The sequence below is a fragment of the Oryza brachyantha genome, chromosome 3, assembly GCF_000231095.2.
Source record: "Oryza brachyantha chromosome 3, ObraRS2, whole genome shotgun sequence".
Lineage (NCBI taxonomy): Eukaryota > Viridiplantae > Streptophyta > Magnoliopsida > Poales > Poaceae > Oryza > Oryza brachyantha.
Genome location: NC_023165.2, coordinates 6820181 through 6842256, shown reverse-complemented (window position 1 = coordinate 6842256; position 22076 = coordinate 6820181). Strand labels below are relative to the sequence as shown.

Genomic DNA, 22076 nt, shown 5'->3' with positions numbered 1-22076 from the left:
CAGAAAGCGTGGTGAAATATTTCAAACTACAAAACATCTGTAAGTGTTTACTCGATCGTTGGGGCAAAAGGAAAAAAAAAGAAAAAGAAAAGAAAGCTGCAACAGTGCCAGCTCTACTCTCTACCTATCAGCCTCTAGTAAACATGGGCCGTGATGCCATTGGGCCAAAGTAGTCATCAGCAACCGGTAACACCGGACCTTTCAGCTTGCGTGAGACCCCCTGATCGCACTAGGTTTGATGCGTAAAAAGCGTGCACCGCGCTGATGCATCCAATGCGAAATTCACCATTAGCACGTACTGGTAGTAACTAATTACACCTCTTCCCCGTCTGCATCTTTCTCTCTCCCTCTCCCTTTCCCTCTCTCTCGTCGTAGTTACTATTGGCACGCGAAAAATTCGGTCCCAAATGGAGCGTTAGCGGCAGAGCAATTCGGAGAGAGATCTTGGCATCAATTTACTCCAAAATTGTCATTTGTTCATCTCCTTTTTTTTTCCAATTCGTTTCTCTTCTTTTCCTTTCTTTTTTTCATTGAGAGGGGAGGGGAGAAATGGGGTTCATATCGGGAGTCCTGATGGGAATGATCGTCGGCGTCGCCCTCATCGCCGGCTGGTCGCGCGCGATGGCTCGCCGCGTCGCCAAGCGCAGCGCCTTGGCAAGTGCACCACTCCATGGCAGATCTCATAAATTGTCTTTCGTGATAGATCGTCAGTCATGCAAAAATCTTTGTTGAATGAGTTTGCATCTGTACATCTGCTGTTGTTCTTGACATCTGTTCTGGCTGACTCGTGCATGGAAATGTTCAGTGTTGTCGTGATAGCTTAGAATCGAAGATTGTTGGATATGTCTACTTTGAATCGATGTGTTGAATCGCCTGAAAGATTCAGGCTTAAGAGTGTTGTTCAATGTGTTCTCTGATGATCGTTTGTGTTCTGTAAATCTTATGAAAGTGGGAGTAGCCTCGTTGTAAATTTAACTTAGTTTCTATGGGTGATGCATTGTACTATATTCATATTGGGAATTCTAAGTTTAGTTGAATTTGAACACTATCGGTAAAATGATGATGATAAGTGAGATGTTATTTGATGCTGATACAGATTGGTTTGAGGTTAACTTTTCGGGATTTTTTTTTTTTGCTGTAACAGGCTGCAGATGTCAATGCACTTGCATCTCTCGACCGCGAAGATGTGAAGAAGATATGCGGAGAAAATCTCCCAGAATGGGTATCATTCCCAGAGTATGAACAGGTGCAATGCTGCTCTTTTGCTGTGCCAGTTCATCATCATAGCATCTTCTCTTATTTGTAAGAACTTAGGAAGAAGATGGCAAGAAAAATGGGACATGTCTAGTCAATACGCAGAACACTGACACCAACATCCTAGGCACACAGTTGTTTATCAAGTATTCACTGGCATGCTTAACTTGATCCATGTTTTGAGTATTTTTGCTTGGTTATTCAGGTTAAGTGGCTCAACAAACAATTGAGCAAGCTTTGGCCCTTCGTTGAAGAGGTACACTCAAATAACTTCAATTTGTTTTTCTTTACTAGAGAACTTTAGGAGAGAATCACATATACTTCAAATGAAGTTCCATTTCAAGCCACACAAACAACTTGGTCATCTTGCTGTTAACATCGCGTCTGATTTGCAGTTACATTTGGTTACAGGCAGCAACTATGGTCATCAGGGATTCTGTGGAGCCTATCCTCGATGATTACAGGCCGCCAGGAATATCCTCGCTGAAGTTCAGCAAACTCTCCCTGGGGACTGTTCCTCCGAAAATTGAAGGTTGGAGAGAGAACTTTGCGTCAGTCTTAAGGCATTTCGTCTCCTACAAGGATGACATCTTGATCTGTCTGCTGCTGTTTTGTTCAGGCATTCGGATTCAGAGCTTAAAGAGAGGGCAAATTACGATGGACATGGACTTCCGTTGGGGCGGGGATCCGAATATTATCCTTGCAGTTGACACTCTAGTTGCTTCACTTCCCATCCAGGTATTCAAATTGCAACTGCAACCATGATTTGTAAAAATCTAATGGTCACATTATTAAGTCCAGTTTTCCAAACCAGGTGAAAAGTAACTGTACAAGTCATGTTTTTTTTTTCTCAAGCTGTACTGTACTATTACTTCAGTTAAACAGTTTAACATGTTAACATTTGCCATATTTATTCTGTATATATGTGCATACAGTTTAAGAACCTTCAGGTTTACACCATCATCCGCGTCGTCTTCCAATTGTGCGAAGAGATACCTTGCATCTCTGCTGTTGTTGTTGCTCTTCTTGCAGAGGTGTGCTTCTCGTAATCACTCTAAACCAGCTGCTCCTGCCATGGATACTTGCTTAGTAAGGAGTAGTTTCTTGATCTGTTTGATGAGACAAGTGATCATCCTGCATTGACAGCCAAAACCAAGGATCGACTACATATTGAAGGCTGTCGGAGGAAGCCTGACAGCAATGCCTGGTCTCTCAGACATGATCGACGTATGTCATGCCATGTCATCTGCTGCATTTACTTGTCGAAGAGTAGAATATTTTAGCTGCTGTCTGTGTGAAAAATGTGACAATTTCTGTGTGCGCCGTGTAGGACATCGTGGCATCTTTGATCACCGACATGCTCCAATGGCCACACAGGATCGTCGTCCCACTGGGCGGAGTCGACACCGACATAAGGTTCGCACAATCTGCACATTTTTGCAGTACGAGTACTGCATTTTGTGACTAGGAAACTCTCCAAAAACACACGAGATTTTGGAAACTAGCTTGTTGATCTGTTCGCCATTCGAGCTCTTCTGCAGTGACCTTGAGCTGAAGCCGCACGGGAAGCTGACGGTGACCGTGGTGCGCGCGGAGTCGCTCAAGAACAAGGAGCTGATCGGCAAGTCCGACCCGTACGTGGTGCTGTTCATCCGCCCAATGTTCAAGGAGAAGACCAGCGTCATCGACGACAACCTCAGCCCCGAGTGGAACGAGACGTTCTCGCTGATCGCCGAGGACAAGGAGACGCAGCATCTCATTCTTCAGGTGGATTCGCCAACTCAAAGATTTAAATTTGATCGAACACATGAACAAGGCAGCTGTTCTTTTTTTTGCTTTTTCCTCTCTAACATCGATTTGCTCTGCAGGTGTTCGACGAGGACAAGCTGAAGCAGGACAAGAGGCTGGGCATAGCGAAGCTGCCTCTGAACGACCTGGAGATGGAGGCCGTGCAGGAGATCAACCTGCAGCTGCTGCCGTCGCTGGACACGACGAAGGTCAAGGACAGGAAGGACAGGGGCGTGCTCACCATCAAGGTGAGTGAGCAGCTCATGTCCACGCCGCGCCGCGCAAGGCGAGGCGTTTGGCGCTGACCGTGTCTCGTGAAAACCGCAGGTGCTGTACCACCCGTTCACCAAGGCGGAGGCGCTCGAGGCGCTGGAGCTGGAGAAGAAGGCCACGGAGGAGCGGCGGAGGACCAAGGAGGAGACGGCGGCCGTCAGCGGCGCCGCGGACGCGGCGAGCGGCGCGGCGTCCACGGTGACCCCCGCGGCCGGCGCGGGCGTCGCGGCGGGCGCCACCGTGGCCGCCGGCCCGGGCGTCACCGCCGCCGGCTCTGGCGTGGGGCTGGTCGGCACGGGCATCGGCGCCGTCGGCAGCGGCATCGGAGCGTTCGGCACCGGCCTCAGCAAGGCCGGCAAGTTCGTCGGTCGGACCGTCACCGGCCCGTTCAGCAGCGCCAGGCGCAGCGCCAGCAGCGTGCCCACCATCGACGAATAAATTCACCGAAATTAGCAGATCTTAGTGCTTACAGTAGATAAAAACTAGTTGAATCAATAACTATATTTGGCTTTGCATGGATGCTTGACAACGTACGTCGCCGTTCGGACGAGTTTATATTGTACTCCCTCTGTTTGAACTACAATTGTAGCTATATTTTAGAACTACCGAGGTAGTGATGTGTGTGTGTTTATTTTTGTTTCCTTTTCGTTCATATTTTGTATTGCTTATGAAAAATAGAGCAGACTTGATGAGGTTTTAGACCTGTCTGAATAATATTTTGCATGGAATAGTTCTATGCAACTGTTAGTGAGCACCGATCATGTTAGGGGAAGATCGTGTTTCATTGATTTGAGTGTTGAAGTTTTAGACCTGTCTGAATATTATTTTGCATGGAATAGTTCTATGCACCTGTTAGTGAGCACCGATCATGTTAGGGGAAGATCATGTTTCATTGATTTGAGTGTTGAATCAACAACACAGAAAAGGGCCAATTTAACAAAATTGACTCCTCCCTTCTTACACAATCTCATGTTCCAAGTTCCTACAAGCCTTCTAAAGAGTATGTATACTGCACTCTTTATTGACAAAAGAACTCAATGGAATATTAACATTTGATACAATTGTTTATTTATGTGCAGAAATACTCATCGCCCAAACGGCAACGCCGAGTGCAGCACTCGTTATTACTTATTAGCATTACACCGAAATAAGGGTATATAAGCTACCAACCGCTCCCAAAAATAATCTTGCCACGAATGAGCAAAGCAAAAATAATGCTGCATTGCTGCAAGTCCCTTGCCTGATGAAGGAAACTTTATGCTTCTTCCGTGATAAATACTTACGCTTTGGAAAAAGGACCCGCTCCAAGATAATACAGGTAACGGTAGATACAATAATTAGGGCAAACTCAGTCTTCCTCCTCGCTGATCAGGTCGAAAGAGAAAGGCGCGAACTTGTACCCATCACCCTCGTAGAATTTGTTCTGGAACTCCACCCAGTGAAGCCTCAAAGCGTGAAGGAAAGCGCTTAGGGTCTCCATAACAAGCAACACACCGACCGTGGCAGCGATGAAGATGGCAATGCCAACAATGCGAATGAGAATGTTGTTGTACCTACATGGCACACAAGAATAGTTCCAGAGAGTGCTAGATGATAGGGCGAAAAGGAGAGGGAGGAAGAGCGAGAGAGACTAGCTTACCCCCACGCTAGCAGGAGAACTTTGTCATAGAATACACTGGACAACTCGGAGTGTGCAAGACTGTATTAAGAACATAAGTTGACATTAGTATCTAACAAGGGGAACATTGACTAGATCAAAACTGGCATGCGAAGGGAGTAAGGGTGTTCAAAGAATCAAAGTAATGCGGTGACACTGAGTGCGTAGAAGTACCTTAGAGCCCAGAGACGAAGGTATGAAGCTGTATTTGAGACTGCGCCAAGAACAAACTCAATCGTGTGGATCAACTGGTGAACAAAAACTTCACTGAACTCAAACTCCTCATGGTGGTTCGAGTCACCATGATCTCCCAGATCTGCAACAACCGAGTCATCTGCGGTCTGAAGCATTGCATATTGTTGTCCTTGATGCCTCTGATAGAAATTGAACAGAAATATAGTCGGCACAATAGTAATTCAAAACGTAAAGCAACAGAATTTGAAATACCATATACAACTTACTCGCTCATGCTCCCTCTTCAAGAAAAATGGCTTTGGGATCAGCATCCAAGGAACAGACACCAGAGCAAGCACAAGTAAAACAAGCTGCATAAGAAATGGAGAAAATTTTAGGAATTATCCATAAATTCACAGCATAATCAGCATTTAACAATAACAAATATAGACCTGAACTAATTTCTGTCCAGGAAATAATTGGTTCTCCCCAAGTTCATCTGTTGGACTGAGGAACATATATATCATAGTATGGTACAGATCTGCTTTTGCCCCCGTGCACCACTTAATGATGATGAGCATGGATAAGTAACCAAATAAGCTGTTCAAGAAGATCAGCTGGGGGATGAACTGGTACCTGTTACAAAAGCATATAACAGCGATAAGCATAAGCTAATCATACTCTAATCTCAAACTAGATTATTACATAACAGTACATTTGCCACAAGACAATAAACTTACCACACATTAACACTGTTCCTGAAGAATTTCGCGTTGAAGTAACTAATCACAATTCCAAGGTTCATTTGTGCAACTCCAAGAAGAATTGACATCTTCATTTTCAGTGAGTTGAGAAACGGCAACTCACTACGGCTGCCATGCCATACAGGGTCCACACCAAAAGGGTATGCCCGTCTTACCTTAAGTAATCCTTCAGTTGCAGCATCTCTAAATCCACAAGGCAAATAATAAGAAACTATGCATAAATATACTTTTATTGAAGGGATTAAAACATGATTATGTTTGGAATTTTTTCTTACCCACAAGAAGGATCACGGCATGCATAAGCAGATTTACCAAAAAGCTCAAATGGAACAGAGAAGAATTCATTGTATATTAATCCTGTGTAGATTGAAAAGAGCGCCATCATCATAATAACATAGCGCCCACCAAACATCATCTCCATTATGTCTCCAAGTTTCTGTAATAAAAAACAGACATCAAATACAGCTTTACCACATATACATTAATGAAACTTTTTAGGACATTTTAGAACATAAATACTTGGCCTAAACTCATTTGGATCACTACTATATGTTCCAGAGAACAAAGTCCTGAAAATAGTTGTGGTCACAGTAGTAAAATGATGACCAGTATACAAACCTGTGAAGCAAGTTTCTTCTCTCGAATAATCAGATAGAGTGTTGCAACTAATAAGCAAATTCCATGGCCCCAATCTCCAAACATGACAGCAAATAAGAAAGGAAAAGTGACAACAGTGAATACACCAGGATTTGCTTCTTGATATTTCGCTATACTGCATCAGATGTAACACAAAGTTAGCAGTTCCCAGCTGAAGCATTTCCAAACAAACAGCCAGTGCCTTATTGATTTTTCGAGACAATCAGCCCATGCTAATTTAGTCAAATAAAATACTATATTAAAATCCCATAATCACAAAAGTTTAGGAAATTCCTATTACAAGTTTAAGTGGCACTATGCACAGTGCTCCAAAGTGGTAGACACGTCCACAAGGGAAAAAATGACGAAATATTCCACATAGAATGCAAACAAAAATATCAAACCTACCACATGTAGAATGCCTAATTGAAGAGTAAATAACAGGGAATGATGGCATTTTCCTTTCTTTTCTTTAAGTGAACCATAGGCTCACCCATTACATGAAAATAGTTAGTCCAGCAATAGACTGATGAAAAGAGAATTTCTGAAATAAAACCAAAAGGCAGGGGGATAATAACAGAAATCTCTTCTGTTAGTGCTATAAACAACTTGGAATGCACCCACAGGAAAATATATTAATTTCAGTTTCAGATCCAAAAGGGAAACAGATAATAGCACAGAGCACTCTCAAACATACCCATATGCATCAACAATTTCCTGGAAAGCTGAAGTAAACTTATTTGTCCGGAAATATGTTGGGGGAGATTCTGTTGTGTTGAGAACTTGAAAAATCGAACCAACTTGGGATTTGCTATCAAGAGTAGCCTGCTGAAGCGCATCTTGGATCTGCATAATAAAATTGTAAATAATTCAGATCAAATGAAAGAAGTATCTCCCTAATAAGCAAATGGAAACAATAGGAAGGAAATACATTGTCAGCACCAGGGCAAGAGTGCATCAATTACCTGAGTTGTTGCGAAAACTGGACTCCAGCCCTCACCAACTAAGCATTTCTTTGTCACATCAACACTCAACATGTTCAAAGTGTGGTAAATTGATTTTTCCTTATTTGCCTGGAGCATTTGTGTATTAATTAGAGAAATATATAGGACTGAAATAATAAACTAACTTGTGGATTTCAGATTTTTCTATAATATGAAATTTATCACATAAGGGATACAAGATTACCAGACGGTTCCAATTCTCAAACTCAGATGCAATACTTCTCAATATATTGTCACGGTGTGCTAACCCCATGTCAATTGTTACCCTTAACTCTGATATCTTTGCAGATACCTGCAAATTTGAAAGCTTTCAGTACATATTACATGTCATTGACTGAAATTTACCAGAACTGCGAATTAGTTTCTCACAGTGACATATCTCCTTATGGTTTAAACTATAGTTGCAATGGCAGAAAATGGTTTTCACTTAGTCACCAAAAGCAACAATTTAGAAATCACAGAATAAAGTCTGGATACTACAATAATTAATTAGGATTTTTTTCTAATTAAGAATTGAAATGACAGCACTCCATCAGAATAGGGATGGTACGTAAACATGGGCATATCACATGTAAAGCACAGGAATGTCCATAAAAGGGCAGCTGCTGCAGATGATTCTCTCCACAATTGACATCCTCACTACCTTTTAAAAGTATTCAAGTGTATGTAGCAAATTCCATATACTAGAAAGAAAATTTTCATCAAATAATATTAGCAAATTGTATTTCCAAGAGCTGACCTCCCGAACAGTATGTAATTGCTTAGCAACATCGTCTGGAAATGGGTAACGATTTGCATTGAATGCATCACATATCTTCAGAATTTTGGCTTTTGCTCTATCGCCAGAGTAGAAAACAACAAATGCATTTTTGGCAACCTGCATTATCATACGAAGAATGTCAGATAAAAGTTGGAACAAGTAATAAATAACTTCATGACAAGACAAGAATTGGAAAAATAATAAATAGGAGCCTATAAGCAGATCCAACTGGTACAAATTATCCAAAATTCCACAAAATTGTTAGAACAAAAAAAATGTGTCCAGCATATGTGACTGCCTATTTAATAATTAGTAGAAGATACTTTTTTATTAGAGCATAAATGAACTGAGATGCATAATCCAAATACCAAGATATTTACTTTGAGAGGAAATCAACATGGTGGAATATGCAAGGAACAAGAAATATTCCCCTCGTGGCACGGAATAAGATACGTTTAAATGTCAGAAAATGTAACATCAACCTTTTCTCCGGAGACTGGGTCAGTGACAGGTTCGTCAATAGACTCTTGTCTTAGGAAAATGTTTCCCCTCGTGGCACGGAATAAGATACGTTCAAAAGCCATCGCCTTTTCCTTTGGTACAAGACCACTTAGTGAGCCCAGCTTCACTTGTTTTGAAGCATCTGTTAACATATCCTTAAAGAGCAACCAAGATCTTATCAGAGAGGCAAATAGGAAAAGAGAAAAAGGAGGGGGGGGGGGGGTGCAATCACACATGTATATGCATGTATGGTCCATGTACTATGCTGTCTATCCAGAGTGCTCCAAAATTTTTGGAATATTAAAGTTATTGTAAGATATGATGTTAGGCATTTAAATTTTGAAAGTAAACATCAATCCTGAGGCACATATCATGGCAATTATTCTACATGGATGTCCCATGTACATGTGTACATGTAGGACATGTAGTGTACAAGGAAGGAAGCTGTACAATAGCTTTACCTGCTCCAGCAGAGGGCTCTCTAGTGAAGTATCACCAGATTGATTTGCCTCCATTTCTCTCTGCTGCGCTGCAGCACTTCTTTGAGCTGAATAGAAAAATTCACCAGCCTGAAAATGAAATTATAATTAATAATAAAAGTCAGAGTCAGTAAAAAGCAGATTGGTGAGAGAAACATGAAGGTTAGGTACTACACTGAATGAGCAGTATGACCAATGACTTAAGGGAGAGTACTGTAAAATACATGCATATTATCCCAATAACCTAAAGGGTGAAGTCATTTGCAATTTGATATAGTATGGTTCTGGCAACAGGGTAAGGAACTACGAACAAAAACAAGTACTCCCTCCTTTTCATATTATAAGTCACTTTGGATTTATCCTAGGTCAAACCTTTTAAACTTTGACCAAATTTATATAAAAATGTACTAATATCTACAACACCAAATCAGTTTTATCAAATCCATCATTCACTAATTTTTATAGTATATTTATTTTTTTTGTTGAAAATGTTAATATATATTTCTATAAATTTCGTCAAACTTAAAGAGGTTTGACATAGGACAAAGCCAAAGTTACTTAATATGAAACAGAGAGAGTAATTTGCAAAATCTCTGACATACACACATTTCTTAAGTTCAACAACATGTTGAAAATATCCATTAATGTATGTCCAAATGTAACCAATACCTTGAAGATAAGTAGAGTCATACCTTTTGAAGAACAGTACTGTATTCCAACAGCTCATTGTAGGTCCGCTGTAACTTTTCATTATTTGCATTAACTTCTGCTAGTTCAGCTTCCAGCTCTCCAAGCTTTATCTGTTACTCAGCGTGTTAAAAAAATCCTATATTTATACTCTGCATGCAATCAGGAGAATCCAATGGATTGACATACCTCCAAATCATCAAAGTCCAGAGAAATTTCAGTTAATTGTGTAGACGTTGATATGCCAGCTTTGGACATTTGTTCTTTGAAAAACCTTAATTTGCGAGCCATTTCGCCGCACCTTTTAATCTGAACAATGAATAGACCACAGCATGAAAACAGGGAAAATTAACACAAGGTACTGAAAAATATGGATGCCAGCCAAACAGATTATGATGTAGACAAATGTCAGGTCTTATACTTTTAAGAGACTATGATTTACACAAATGTCACGTCTTATACTTTTAATAGATGGTGTTCTAGTACGTTATTGAAAGGGATACACTGTGAGAGCAAGGGGAACGACAGTTTATCCTGCTGTAATAAGCTTATAATGAAATGATCTAGGCATACCATAATACAAATAAAAACAAGAAATGTACAAAGACATACCTGGGCAGCATACGTTCGCTGAAACGGGCTCTTTTCTGCATTTAGCTGAGGAAAAAGAAAACAATAAAATAATTTTAACCTCAAATGGATCAGACAAAAGACAAAACTAGCACCCTAGAGTGGTTTTGGAATCGGGAAGATGAAAATATATCAGCACTTTCCATGATATACTAATACATTACAATTGGAAACTACTAACAGTAACTTATACTTGCTGTTGGGGGTGTGAACGAACTACAGAGTATCAACTATCAAGTATCCCTATGTAGAATTCTGTTCCAACTCACACTCCCAATTACACCAAATGTAAATCAACATATCACAGTTTCCAGCGGAAAATAGGGGTGCGAGCCACATTACGCGTCGTAACCCCACATCAATCTCAATGCCCAAATTTACAATGTCGACGGGAAACGACCGCTAATCCCCAGGGAATCGCGAGCACGGGGCACTAACAACCAATCCCCCGCATCAGATCGAAACGATCGGGACAGGCACTAAGCCGGATCCTCCTATCCCGGCGAAATCATCTGCCCACGAATAACCCAATCGACGGCGGAAGAGGCGCGAGAATAGGCTTACGTCTTTCAACTGAAGGAGGCCGAGTTCGCCGAGGTAGGAGACGGTGAGGTGCGCCGACTCCGTGGGGATGATGACCTGCACCAGCTGCATCGCCTCCGACCGCATCAGATCCATCGGCGGGCAGCACCCGCCCCCGCCGCGCGCCATGGCGGCTGTTCCCGGCCCGCACAAACCAAACCAAACCAACCCAACCAGCGTCCGCCCCTCCCGCCTCCGTGCGATCGCGCGCTCCTCCTCCTCTCCGGCGGGCGAGCGCGCGACGGCCTGATCGGTTTCTCTCTCTCTCTCTCGCTCTCGCGACGCGGGGGAGAGGAGACAGGCCGGGGGCCCTCCACCATGTGCTGTTATGCGGGGGACGTGGCGCGGCGGGGCACCGGTGGGGCGAGGGCCCTGACGTGCTGGGCCCGGTTGTCAGTGACAGGGGGGCCGTCTGCGATCTCTCGGATCCAAAACCCAAACGCGAAGAGTCTGGATTTCGCGGGAGATGGCAGCATCGCCGACAGGTGGGGCCGGGAGATATTAGAGCGTTGTGGATTCACATAATTGACATGCGTGATGTGTGATTAGGGCTTGATCAACGTGTCATGGCCTCATGGGCCGTCGCGAGCTCAAACACGGGCCGGGACACGTACACGATCGATCGACTATTGGATCGGAAAAGCCTCTTCTGTCCAAATGGGCTAAAGTGCGATGGACAAAGTCAGAAGTAGTACTATCACAACCGTGGGCTTTAGTTTGGGCCTTACAGAGGCTAACATTTGTATTCACTTTGGGCCATGCTACGACTTTTTCTTCTTTGTGGGAGCAAGCGTTTTTTTTTCCCTTTGGAAATTGTGTTCTTACCCTGTGTTCCAATTGCAAGTGTGATTTACTTCTGTTTTTAGGTTTTGTTGCCCCACTTTTGGTTGGCCCCGTTAAAGACCTCCTAACGGTGTTCATTCAAAGGTGAGTAGAATATGTTTACCTAACACCCCATAAAAGCACGAAAAGACCTGTAACCTAGTGTTTATATCAGCCTTAGTAACACTTGAGGTCCTGGGTTTGACTTCTTATTGGAGCGAATAATCCATGATTCTAACAGCTTCATACTTTTAAAATCCATAATTCTAACGGCTTTGTACCTCGAGGAATGTGCCGACCAGGCTGCTTTTTGCAATATTTCGACAATACCTTTTTCAAGGTAAATACATGCACAATTTATTTTGTTCTGAAAGATGCTCAAAGCTCTAAGAATGTGACCAAACCCTATCCTACACCCCAAATATTTGTGGAATCACTAGATTACAGTTTAGGACCATTGTGCTAGCATGCGACTTTTGGTAGTTTTATGCCAGTTACATATAAATTATGCTGTAGTTACAATGTAGTTACGCTTCCATTACACTATAGCCACATTCAAAAGTATTTCATCAAAACGAAACTATCGAATCTTTTATATATAGCTGCTTCCAATGTTTTATGACCAAGGTATGTCTTTTTCGTACGGCCCTGTAATCTCTTCTACTTGCTGTAGACATAAACAAATGAAAAGCAATAAACAGGCTTCCATTTGAAATTCCAGAATTTGCAGCAACGTTTTCTTCTACTCTACCTAGAGCAACTCTATAAATTCCATATGGGAAAGAATATAAATGATATGGTTCCTACCATTTCTCTTATACATATACTTATAAACTAAAATATAAAGTTTAAAACTTATAAGTGATATGGTTTTTCATCATAGTTTATTTTGTATCATTTCTCTATAACATGTATATAAAATTTTTATCCATAAATTATTTTTTAATTATTAATAAACGGCTTCACTTATGCTTATATGGAGCAAAAGATGGGGCTGTATGAACTATGAAGTCTGGCTGGCTGCTTCAACAAGCTGCTGTTTTCTAGGTAATGATAATAATTAGAGTTATTTACCATCTTTAAAAGTATCTCAAGTTACCACACTTTTTAGAACAGGTACAATAGTAAGCTATAAGCTAGCTATAAGCATATTTTAAAGAGATAAGATGAGAGAGAAGAGAGAAGAGAGGTGGGCTAGTTATAAGCTGCACACGGACTCCAAGATAAAATATGTGTATAACACGTGGGGACCATGTATTGATGTTTTGTAGATAAATATTGTATGAGTTGGCTATTAGATTGGCTATAGGTGAATTAGATCTGGTAGTTGGCTATACTATTGAACTTGCTCTTAGTGTAAAATATGTGGTAATTTGAGATAGATTGTACCTTAAAGTATAAAAAAATAAGATTTGCTCCAGTTTAACAAAAAGTACCTCGAGATACCAAATCATTTTCTACCATTGGATCTAACTGAGTAGGATATGCACTGTTAGATCCAACGATAAGAAACGATTTGGTATCACGACTTCACGAGGTACCTGTCACGCCCAGAAATTTACACCAAATTTCTGAACAATAGCATGTATTAAATCTCGGTCCAGGAATCAGCCCAAGTACACACTATGACAAATTAATACACAGTTCCACGACTTAAAAACAAACAAAAACAATTATCTATCGAAATGCAGCGGAAAAGGAAAACAAGACTAGACCATCTAATCTTCAGCTTCAGCTAGCGAAGACGGCTCCACACCACAGGCATTCTTGACGGCGGACTGAACCTTACTTCAACCTTCGGAACAACCTTCTTCTAACACAGGCTCTGGCACTTGCTCTGGTGGGGGAAAAATTAAGCAAGGCTGAGTACAAACCACCGTACTCAACAAGTAACACCCAAGAGAGGAGAATAATGAATGCAATAGGGTAACAAGGACAGGCTAAGGTTAAATTGCACAAAGCTGCAGTAATTTAGCAAAACAGAAGACAGAATAGACTGAAATAAAAGTAAAGTAAGCAATTAAAATAATCATCCACTGTCCAACGTTAGACCACGTTGCAACAGGCCCAAACCACTGTCGAACGTTACACCACGTAGCGACAGGGTCAACCCTCTGCCCAACGTTAAACCACGTTGCGACAGACCCAAACCACTGCCAACGTTACACCACGTTGCACAGGGTCAAACCAATTCCACGATTAATAAAATTATTAAAGGGGTTCAACTAATCCCAGTGAGTCTGTCAGTTCGCCCAATAACCGCGGGCACGGCTATTCGAATAGTTTTACTCTGCAGAGGTGTACAACTTTACCCACAAGACATGGCTGCCAAGCATGTTACCATGCCCCAACGTATCACCACGATACCTCAGTACGGAAACCATGATAAGACCTTTCACCTAACCCTCCCTAGACAATCGCACCACACTTCAGGTTTCACCCCCTCCTTTACACCAAGTCGGGCAGTCCCCTCTTGTGCCTTGATAGATTCGGAAGCAGCAGAGGCTTTCGTTACACCACGATTGCCCGTCCATACTCCATCATGCCTACCCTTGCCTCGGTACGTCGAATAGGGACAAGCTAGATTACGAGTCTCACCGTTGCCCATTCTGGTTTGTGGTTAGTACGTGTAAGACCTTCAGGGTTTCCTGAGAACCGGTCCTTAATTGCCATGGACACGACTCTCAAAACCATGCACCCACAGCCCACCATAAGCAATATTTTAGTTGTATTAATCCACATCGGGAGATTAATAATGATTACAACCATTAAAGGTCTATCAAAGTTTACTCAATTATCAAATAAGAATTGGTGAGTTAGGTGGACTAAGCATGGCTAAGCATTGACTAACCCTAATTCTAGTCAAATTAACCCTGGGGATGACAATAATAATAAATGGGAATCAACGGGTATAAAGGTAAATGTCCAATAGATAAGTAAAGTAAATACATTTGAATACAATGCATGTTTGAATGTAAAAGCGGGGGATTTTATAATCATAGGTTCAATATGATCAAAGAAGGGTGCCACTTGCCTTGCTTAGACCCACGAGGAACTTCGGCGACGACTTCGAGAACGAACGGCGCTGCGACGGGGTCAAAACCTACGACAAACAAGGCAAAACAAACAAAACAGGCTATAAAACTACTGAAACAGAGAAAGAAACTATTTTTAATGGATTCTTGGCAATTTTATGAATTTAATGAAATTTGAATGGACCTAAACGGAGACTAGATGAATTACTTATGAATTTTAGAAGTTTTCTGGGTTTTTTAGCTAAACAAAAAAGTCCTAAATCAATTATTGCGCAATTAATGGGGCTGCTGACGTCAGCGAGGAGAGAGGAGGCTGATGGCTGACAGGTGGGGACCACCTGTCGGTGAGAGAGAGGGGAAGGGAGAGACTGACACGCGGGCCCGGGGAGGAGAGAGAGGAAGGGAGGGCGAGGTGGCGACTGACGAGTGGGCCCCGTCGGTCAGCGAGAGGGGAACAGAGGGGGAGGGGAGAGCGCGGCCGGCGGCGGGAGCCGGCGGCGGCGGGAGCGGCGTCGCACGGTGGCGGCGCACGGCACGGCGGCGACTGGCGACGACGCGCGGCGGGCAACCGAGACGGCGGCGCACGCGGCGCAGTCGAGCAAGGCGGCGGCAGCGGACTGGCGCGACGACGACGGTCGGCGCGAGAGTGGACGCGGATGGGCGCGGATGGCGGCAGCTTGACGACAGCCTCGCGAGGGCGACGACGACCGCAGCAGGCGACGGCGAGGAGGAGCTCCGCACCTGTCCGGCGACGGCGTGCGGCTCGGCGGCGGTCGGCCGGAAAGGGAGAGAGTGAGGGGAGGTGAAGGGAGACGCTCACCGGCGGCGGCGACCGTGCGGACGAGTCGACGAGATCGAGGCGAAGGTGGTGACGCGGGTAGGAGCGGAAGATCGGCGGTGGCGGCGGAGATCGGTTGGCGACGGCGAGGAGGCCGGACGCGGCGGCGACCGGGCGGCGAAGGGATGCGTGGCATTGGGGAGGCTCCCTGGCGGCGACGAGGGCGGCAGCAAGTCAGCAACAGCGAGGCGGAGGCGGTGACGCAGCTGGACGACGACGACCGGCGGCTGGCGGCGGAATCAATCGGCGGCGGCGAACGACGACAGCGCGGCGGCGACTCGGGCGGAGGCGGAAAGTGGGCGACGGCGCGCGGCGGCTCGGGATTTATAGGGTGGCGGCGCCGGCTAGGGCGGGCGGAGGTTGGAGACCGAGTCGGGCGCGATGCGGTCTCGGTGGCGGCCGTTGCGGCAGCGGCGCGGATTCGGACTCGGCGCGGCGCGGCGCGGGCGCGGGCGCTGGCGCTGGCGGGGAGGCGGTCGCTGACAGGTGGGCCCCACCTGTCAGTGGCGCGAGGGAGGAGGGAGGCGGCGCGGACTCGCGGGCGCGGGCGACGCGGCGAGCTGGGCCGGGCGACGGCCCAGGCGGGGGCGCGCGCGGGGCGGGGGAAAGCGGCCGGTTGGGCCGGCCGAGGGGGAGTGGGCCGGCTCGGCTGGGCCGGCCCGGGGAGGAGAGAGAGAAAAAGAAAAAGGGAAAAAGAAAAGGGAGGGAGGAAAATTAGACTTCGGCCCAATTTGAGAAGGAAGGGAAAAAGATAGGAAAAAGGAGGGAAAAAGGAAAACCCCATTTTTGCCGAATTTTAAATTAATTTGTTTGGCCAAATTTTATACTTCTGCAATTTGAGTTTAAATCCAGTTAATTGATTTGGAACCTCGATTTAATTAAATTAAGTTCCTTTTAGAGGGATTCTTCCTGAGTTAATTAAGCCAATTATTATTTACGTATTTCTTTTTACGATTTTAGGCTTGGGTTAAAACTCCGTGACAGTACCAGTGCCTCGAGGTACTTTTTTTTTGGATTGGAGTAAATCTCATCAAAAATTTGTACTAAAATTCTTGATACCTTGGGGTACTTTTTAATGATGGTAAAAAAACCCTAATGTTCAAGCTATCTGCTCTGTAGTGGTTATCTTAAACTCTGATATGCCTGAACATGCATCCATGCTAGATATTTCATATTTCCTCGTGTGGCGTTGTTCAGTATTCATCAGCATTGGTTATACGTGAACCCCACAAGCGTACGGTACAGTCGGCCGGGCTGCAGATTTAGATTTCGGCGTTGGATCGGCGCGTCCAGCAGGGCAGCCGTCCCGCAATCCAAGCATACAATTTTGAGAGGCTGACAGACTTCCAAAACGGATAATATCCATATCCGAAAAGACCAAGCCTGGCCACGAATGCGCGCTCTCCAGGATCTCCCCTCCATCTTTTCTTATCCTCAGGAACAAGCCAAAAAAGACACAAATCTTCAACACAAAAATAATCATCTGCTGATGAATTTTCACGGCGGAGTGGACAGTGTCACAGTACAGACAGGATGTTCATGCCCCCTTTTCAGTACTGTATTTTTCGTCAGAAATTCAGAGTGGCATCGAATTTACTACCTCAAGTAGGCATTATGCTGACAGACTGCAGGAGTGGTGACTATTAGCGAACACTGTAAAAAATTGTCTCTGGCTAGCTAGCTTCCGAGCAGCGGAAAGCGACGCCCGCATGCTTCAGAAGATATCCAAGGTCTCCCGTCCACTTCATGGAATTTTCTTTTCAGCTTAACTGCACCAGCAAGAAGGCAAGAACCCCAGTTGAGAGGGGATCGAGTTGGTCATTTTGTTCAGGCACTAACTAGGCAGTGGGAAAGACGGTGAGGAGTGTGCCCTGCTGCTTCCCTGACGATCCCCATGCGTGCTAAAGCGTTTGATACTTTTGCTGCTGCTAAGGATCGAGGAGCTGTTCTTAGTTACTCGATCTGAGACCTTTGGATATCTGAAGCAGCAGGGCAAGAGCTCATTCTTCGCTCAAACAGGATATATATCCTGGTTTGCTTTCTGGTAAGAACTTAAGTAATTAGTTGAGATCCGCATGCATGTGTGAATCAACCATTGCATTTTCTAATGGATAGTTCGATTTTCCAACTTATGTTCGAGCCAGTTCTTGCAGTCAGTGAGTTATGTGGCATTACATCTTTCAGTGCCTTCAACTTCTGCATCTTCCTCAGTGTTCTTTTTTCGTTTCCTCTATTTGATTAGAGAACCAAAAGTAGACATATGATCTACTTAATCTGAAGTCATCCGGCCGTTTCTTATTTTTCTTGTGGTGAGACCCGAAATAGTTTAGGAGAATACCCCACCGATCTGAAAAATGAAGTAATACTACACTGCAAGAATGTCGATCTTGTCAGTCATAGCTTTGGCAGCATAGCGAGTTCGTTCATGTTATCCATGCTGATCGATCTCTGAAGACGGAAACTAGGTGATAAGTAGAACCCCATATATATCTGCACTTTGCACCTATAGCTACCCTCGAGTTCTCATGTTTTTGATCCGCCGCACATGCATGCTAATCCACCAAGCTCTGGATTACGTCCTAATCTCTACTCTCATGTATACACTCACTGCAATTTTGCACACGGTGATTTTCTGAGGCTGCATGCAGCTTATGAATCTTTCGATCTCTCAATACAACGCGTGTCGTTTACACTTTGCATGTTGCGAGCTGTTGTTACATACGTGGAGCACATATCGATAATTCATTCCTAAACACGTACGTGAGTGGTCACTGATTGCCGTGATTTTTGCCCACGCAGCCACAGCTAGCGTCCTGGCTAGCTCGAGAGCTAACCAGGAGGCAAACGATCGACCGCGAGCGAGGTGTAGGTGACAATTAATGGACAACCAGCAGCTACCCTACACCGGGCAGCCGGCCGCCAGTGGCGGCGGCGGCGCCGGAGCTCCGGTGCCGGGCGTGCCCGGGCCGCCGCCGGTGCCGCACCACCACCTGCTGCAGCAGCAGCAGGCGCAGCTGCACGCGTTCTGGGCGTACCAGCGGCAGGAGGCGGAGCGCGCGTCGGCGTCGGACTTCAAGAACCACCAGCTGCCGCTGGCGCGGATCAAGAAGATCATGAAGGCCGACGAGGACGTGAGGATGATCTCCGCGGAGGCGCCCGTGCTGTTCGCCAAGGCGTGCGAGCTCTTCATCCTCGAGCTCACCATCCGCTCCTGGCTGCACGCCGAGGAGAACAAGCGCCGCACCCTGCAGCGCAACGACGTCGCCGCCGCCATCGCCCGCACCGACGTGTTCGACTTCCTCGTCGACATCGTGCCGCGCGAGGAGGCCAAGGAGGAGCCCGGCAGCGCGCTCGGGTTCGCGGCGGGAGGCCCCGGCGCCGTCGTTGGAGCGGCCGGCGGGGGCGCCCCCGCCGCGGGGCTGCCGTACTACTACCCGCCGATGGGGCAGCCGGCGCCGATGGTGCCCGCCTGGCAAGTTCCGGCGTGGGACCCGGCGTGGCAGCAAGGAGCGGCGCCGGATGTGGACCAGGGCGCCACCGGCAGCTTCAGCGAGGAAGGGCAGCAAGGGTTCGCAGGGCATGGCGGTGCGGCAACAGGCTTCCCTCCGGCAGCTCCAAGCTCCGAATAATCCATCGCGGCGACTGCGCTAGGTTCTAGCTACTAGCTAGCTTCATCGATCGTCGCAGTGCAAGCATGGTCAATGTCTCGTGGTATTGTGGTACTGTTAACTTAACCGATGTAATGGATGCTCAGGCTAATTAATCTGTAATAGCCGATTAATTAATTAATTGCTAGTGCTAACCGGGGGTGAAGAAAATACGATCGAGTAGATTCTCTGTAGTTACCGTGCAGCAATAACATGCACAGCTGACAGGCGGACCCTATGCTTCATGAACTCAACCATGGACTCAACCGCAGCGGTGCCGTAACTGCAGTCTGCAGACAATCCTGTTCCCTCCACACGACCATTGATTCATCTTTAACATTGTTATAATCTAATTTATTAGCAGTAAGTTAAAAGAACTTCAAAAAAAAGTAAGCTGAAAAATAGAGGGATTATTATAACATATTATTATAATCTAGAGTTCAAATTATTATAATTTGATAAGCTTACCCAAACGTGTTTTTTAGATTATTGGGTGGCTTTAAACCCACTGTCCTTAGATACTTTAAAATACTTAAACACTGCTGTAATTATTTTCTACTTTAACTTATAATAATCCAGCTTACAATAATCTTACTCAATAATCCAGATTACAGTAATCCATAGATGAAACAAATATGGCCTAAAACCCTATTCTAATAGTTTTAACTTAATTAGAGAGCTTTTTAACGTAATTTAACATGGTGGTCTCATACGGCGCTATATGAATATAAAAAATCAATAAAAAAGAAAATAAAACCGAATTACATCATATTATCTAATCATTGTCTATAAATACTAATCTGACTCTTTTACTCTATATATAAAAGTGGAGTAAACTCCTACTTAAATAGTATTTTCCATGTTTGGAAAGCTGGTTGAACATTTTTTAAAATGAGATCATTTCTTCTTTTCCAGATATTTTACGAGGAGATAGCTGTAACGTCAAGGAAAAATGACTTTCCAAACTGATGTTTACAAATATTATATATGGCATTTTTACCTCGTGCCAAGTTCACGGTTGACCCAGTTATATTTTTGCCCCAAATTGTAAAAAATCAAAAACATTATGAGGGACTAATAGGGTGTAATTTTTTTGAAATTCAATTTTTTTGGTGGATTAAAACAATCGAAACTTTTGCTGAATTTAAACAAATTTTCTATAAAACTATAGATAAATGAAAAATATTTTAGTTACCTATTGTTGGAATTAATTGGAGCACCCAATTAATTTTGTAGGATACATGTATTAGGGTATCCATAGTCTGTATGCATCTATATAGTGGGATACCTATGAGAAGACAACATTATATTGCACTAGGTCGGTTAGAGTTTGATTACATTTATGATTGCGTGTCGAGATTGCTAGACTCTATCATATCTAGGCCAAATAGACATAGATCTTATCACCGTAGAACTCTATCTATAATCATGTCACTCATTATATAGGGGGACAGGGGAAATCCCTAAGGGACATGTCATATTCAGATTGGGTATTTCCTAGTTGATATGTACACAATCCAATATAATCATGAAGCAAGAGTAGGGTATTATCTCGCATATCAAGAGTATGAACTTAGTCGGGTAACCCCATGTCTTTATGTAACCATCGTTCTCTCCACCTCGTTCGCTACCCTATATATTACTACCCTATATATTACTGTTGGTCCAAATTGTTGAAATTCTAATAATATTTCAAGGTCCATAATTAATGCTAGATGTAATTAAAAGGTTAGTTCTAAATGGGAAACTAAGATCTGACTCAACTTAGATAGACCGCAAAACGTATGTATTTGTCGACAATTTATGAGTGATGGCGTTGTTGGATATGGATATAGCAAATGAGAAATAAAATTTTAACCCTTTTTTCCGTTTGCTGAATGGTCAACTAACGGTTAATTAATGGCAGTGCACAATAGGGTGAACAAGTTCAAAACAATGGCATAAAGAGGTTGAGTCAATTTCGAATAACATGGAGAGAAATCGATTTAATTTCAATATGGCACGTAAAGAATTCTCTCAAGTAAAAAAACAGTAAACCAATATATATCTACTAAAGTTGCATACTTATTTTTAGTGCTTGAGTTTTTAATAGTTAATTTTGTTGTTTGACTGTTTTTTTTTTCGCCGACGTAAGCAGTTATACGAAGCCAAATGCTTTAACCACATAATCACATAACTAACATCTACTAATCAACAAGCTAAGGGACAAATGACTATATACCTAGTGCTTGCTTTGCCAGGTGGCATATAATACTCCGTTCGTAAATGTTTGACGTTATTGACTTTTTAATACATGTTTGACCATTCTTCTTATTCAAAACATTTACATAATTACTAATTATTTTTATATTATTTTATTTATTGTTAAGTATATTTTTATGCATATACATAACTATACATATTTTTTTTAAAAAATAAATAAGATGAATGGTCAAACGTATATAAAAAAATCAACGGCATCAAATATTTAGGGACGGAGGGGAGTAGGCTATAGCTATGGCCAATGATGCCATGGCATGCCACAAGAGAGGGTCCATCACTGTAC

At 43.8% G+C, this 22076-nt stretch overlaps 3 protein-coding genes across 3 annotated transcripts; 2 read left to right on the top strand and 1 right to left on the bottom strand.

Annotated features, from left to right (window-relative positions):
* The first annotated feature begins 306 nt into the window (after positions 1–306).
* LOC102721720 (calcium-dependent lipid-binding protein-like) lies at positions 307–4183 on the top strand. The gene is made up of 11 exons (XM_015834348.2): positions 307–654; positions 1145–1246; positions 1460–1510; positions 1666–1786; positions 1874–1992; positions 2190–2288; positions 2401–2481; positions 2585–2670; positions 2796–3021; positions 3123–3290; positions 3370–4183. Exons 1-11 carry the CDS (start codon positions 550–552, stop codon positions 3751–3753), a joined length of 1542 nt encoding a protein of 513 aa, XP_015689834.2. The 5' UTR covers positions 307–549; the 3' UTR covers positions 3754–4183.
* A 127-nt stretch (positions 4184–4310) lies between these two features.
* Positions 4311–11468, bottom strand: LOC102710189 (V-type proton ATPase subunit a3-like). Its single transcript, XM_006649689.3, has 18 exons — positions 11172–11468; positions 10590–10634; positions 10167–10286; positions 9983–10090; positions 9273–9380; positions 8793–8966; positions 8290–8427; positions 7735–7842; positions 7512–7619; positions 7244–7392; positions 6529–6682; positions 6186–6346; positions 5887–6093; positions 5599–5782; positions 5434–5517; positions 5147–5346; positions 4955–5014; positions 4311–4868 (listed from the first exon to the last, which is right to left on the bottom strand). The coding sequence occupies exons 1-18, from the start codon at positions 11316–11318 to the stop codon at positions 4664–4666; spliced, it is 2460 nt and encodes an 819-aa protein (XP_006649752.2). The 5' UTR covers positions 11319–11468; the 3' UTR covers positions 4311–4663.
* Positions 11469–17416: 5948 nt separating this feature from the next.
* On the top strand, positions 17417–19702 carry LOC121053795 (nuclear transcription factor Y subunit C-2). Its single transcript, XM_040521592.1, has 2 exons — positions 17417–17928; positions 18684–19702. The coding sequence occupies exon 2, from the start codon at positions 18764–18766 to the stop codon at positions 19511–19513; it is 750 nt and encodes a 249-aa protein (XP_040377526.1). The 5' UTR covers positions 17417–17928; positions 18684–18763; the 3' UTR covers positions 19514–19702.
* Positions 19703–22076: the final 2374 nt, after the last annotated feature.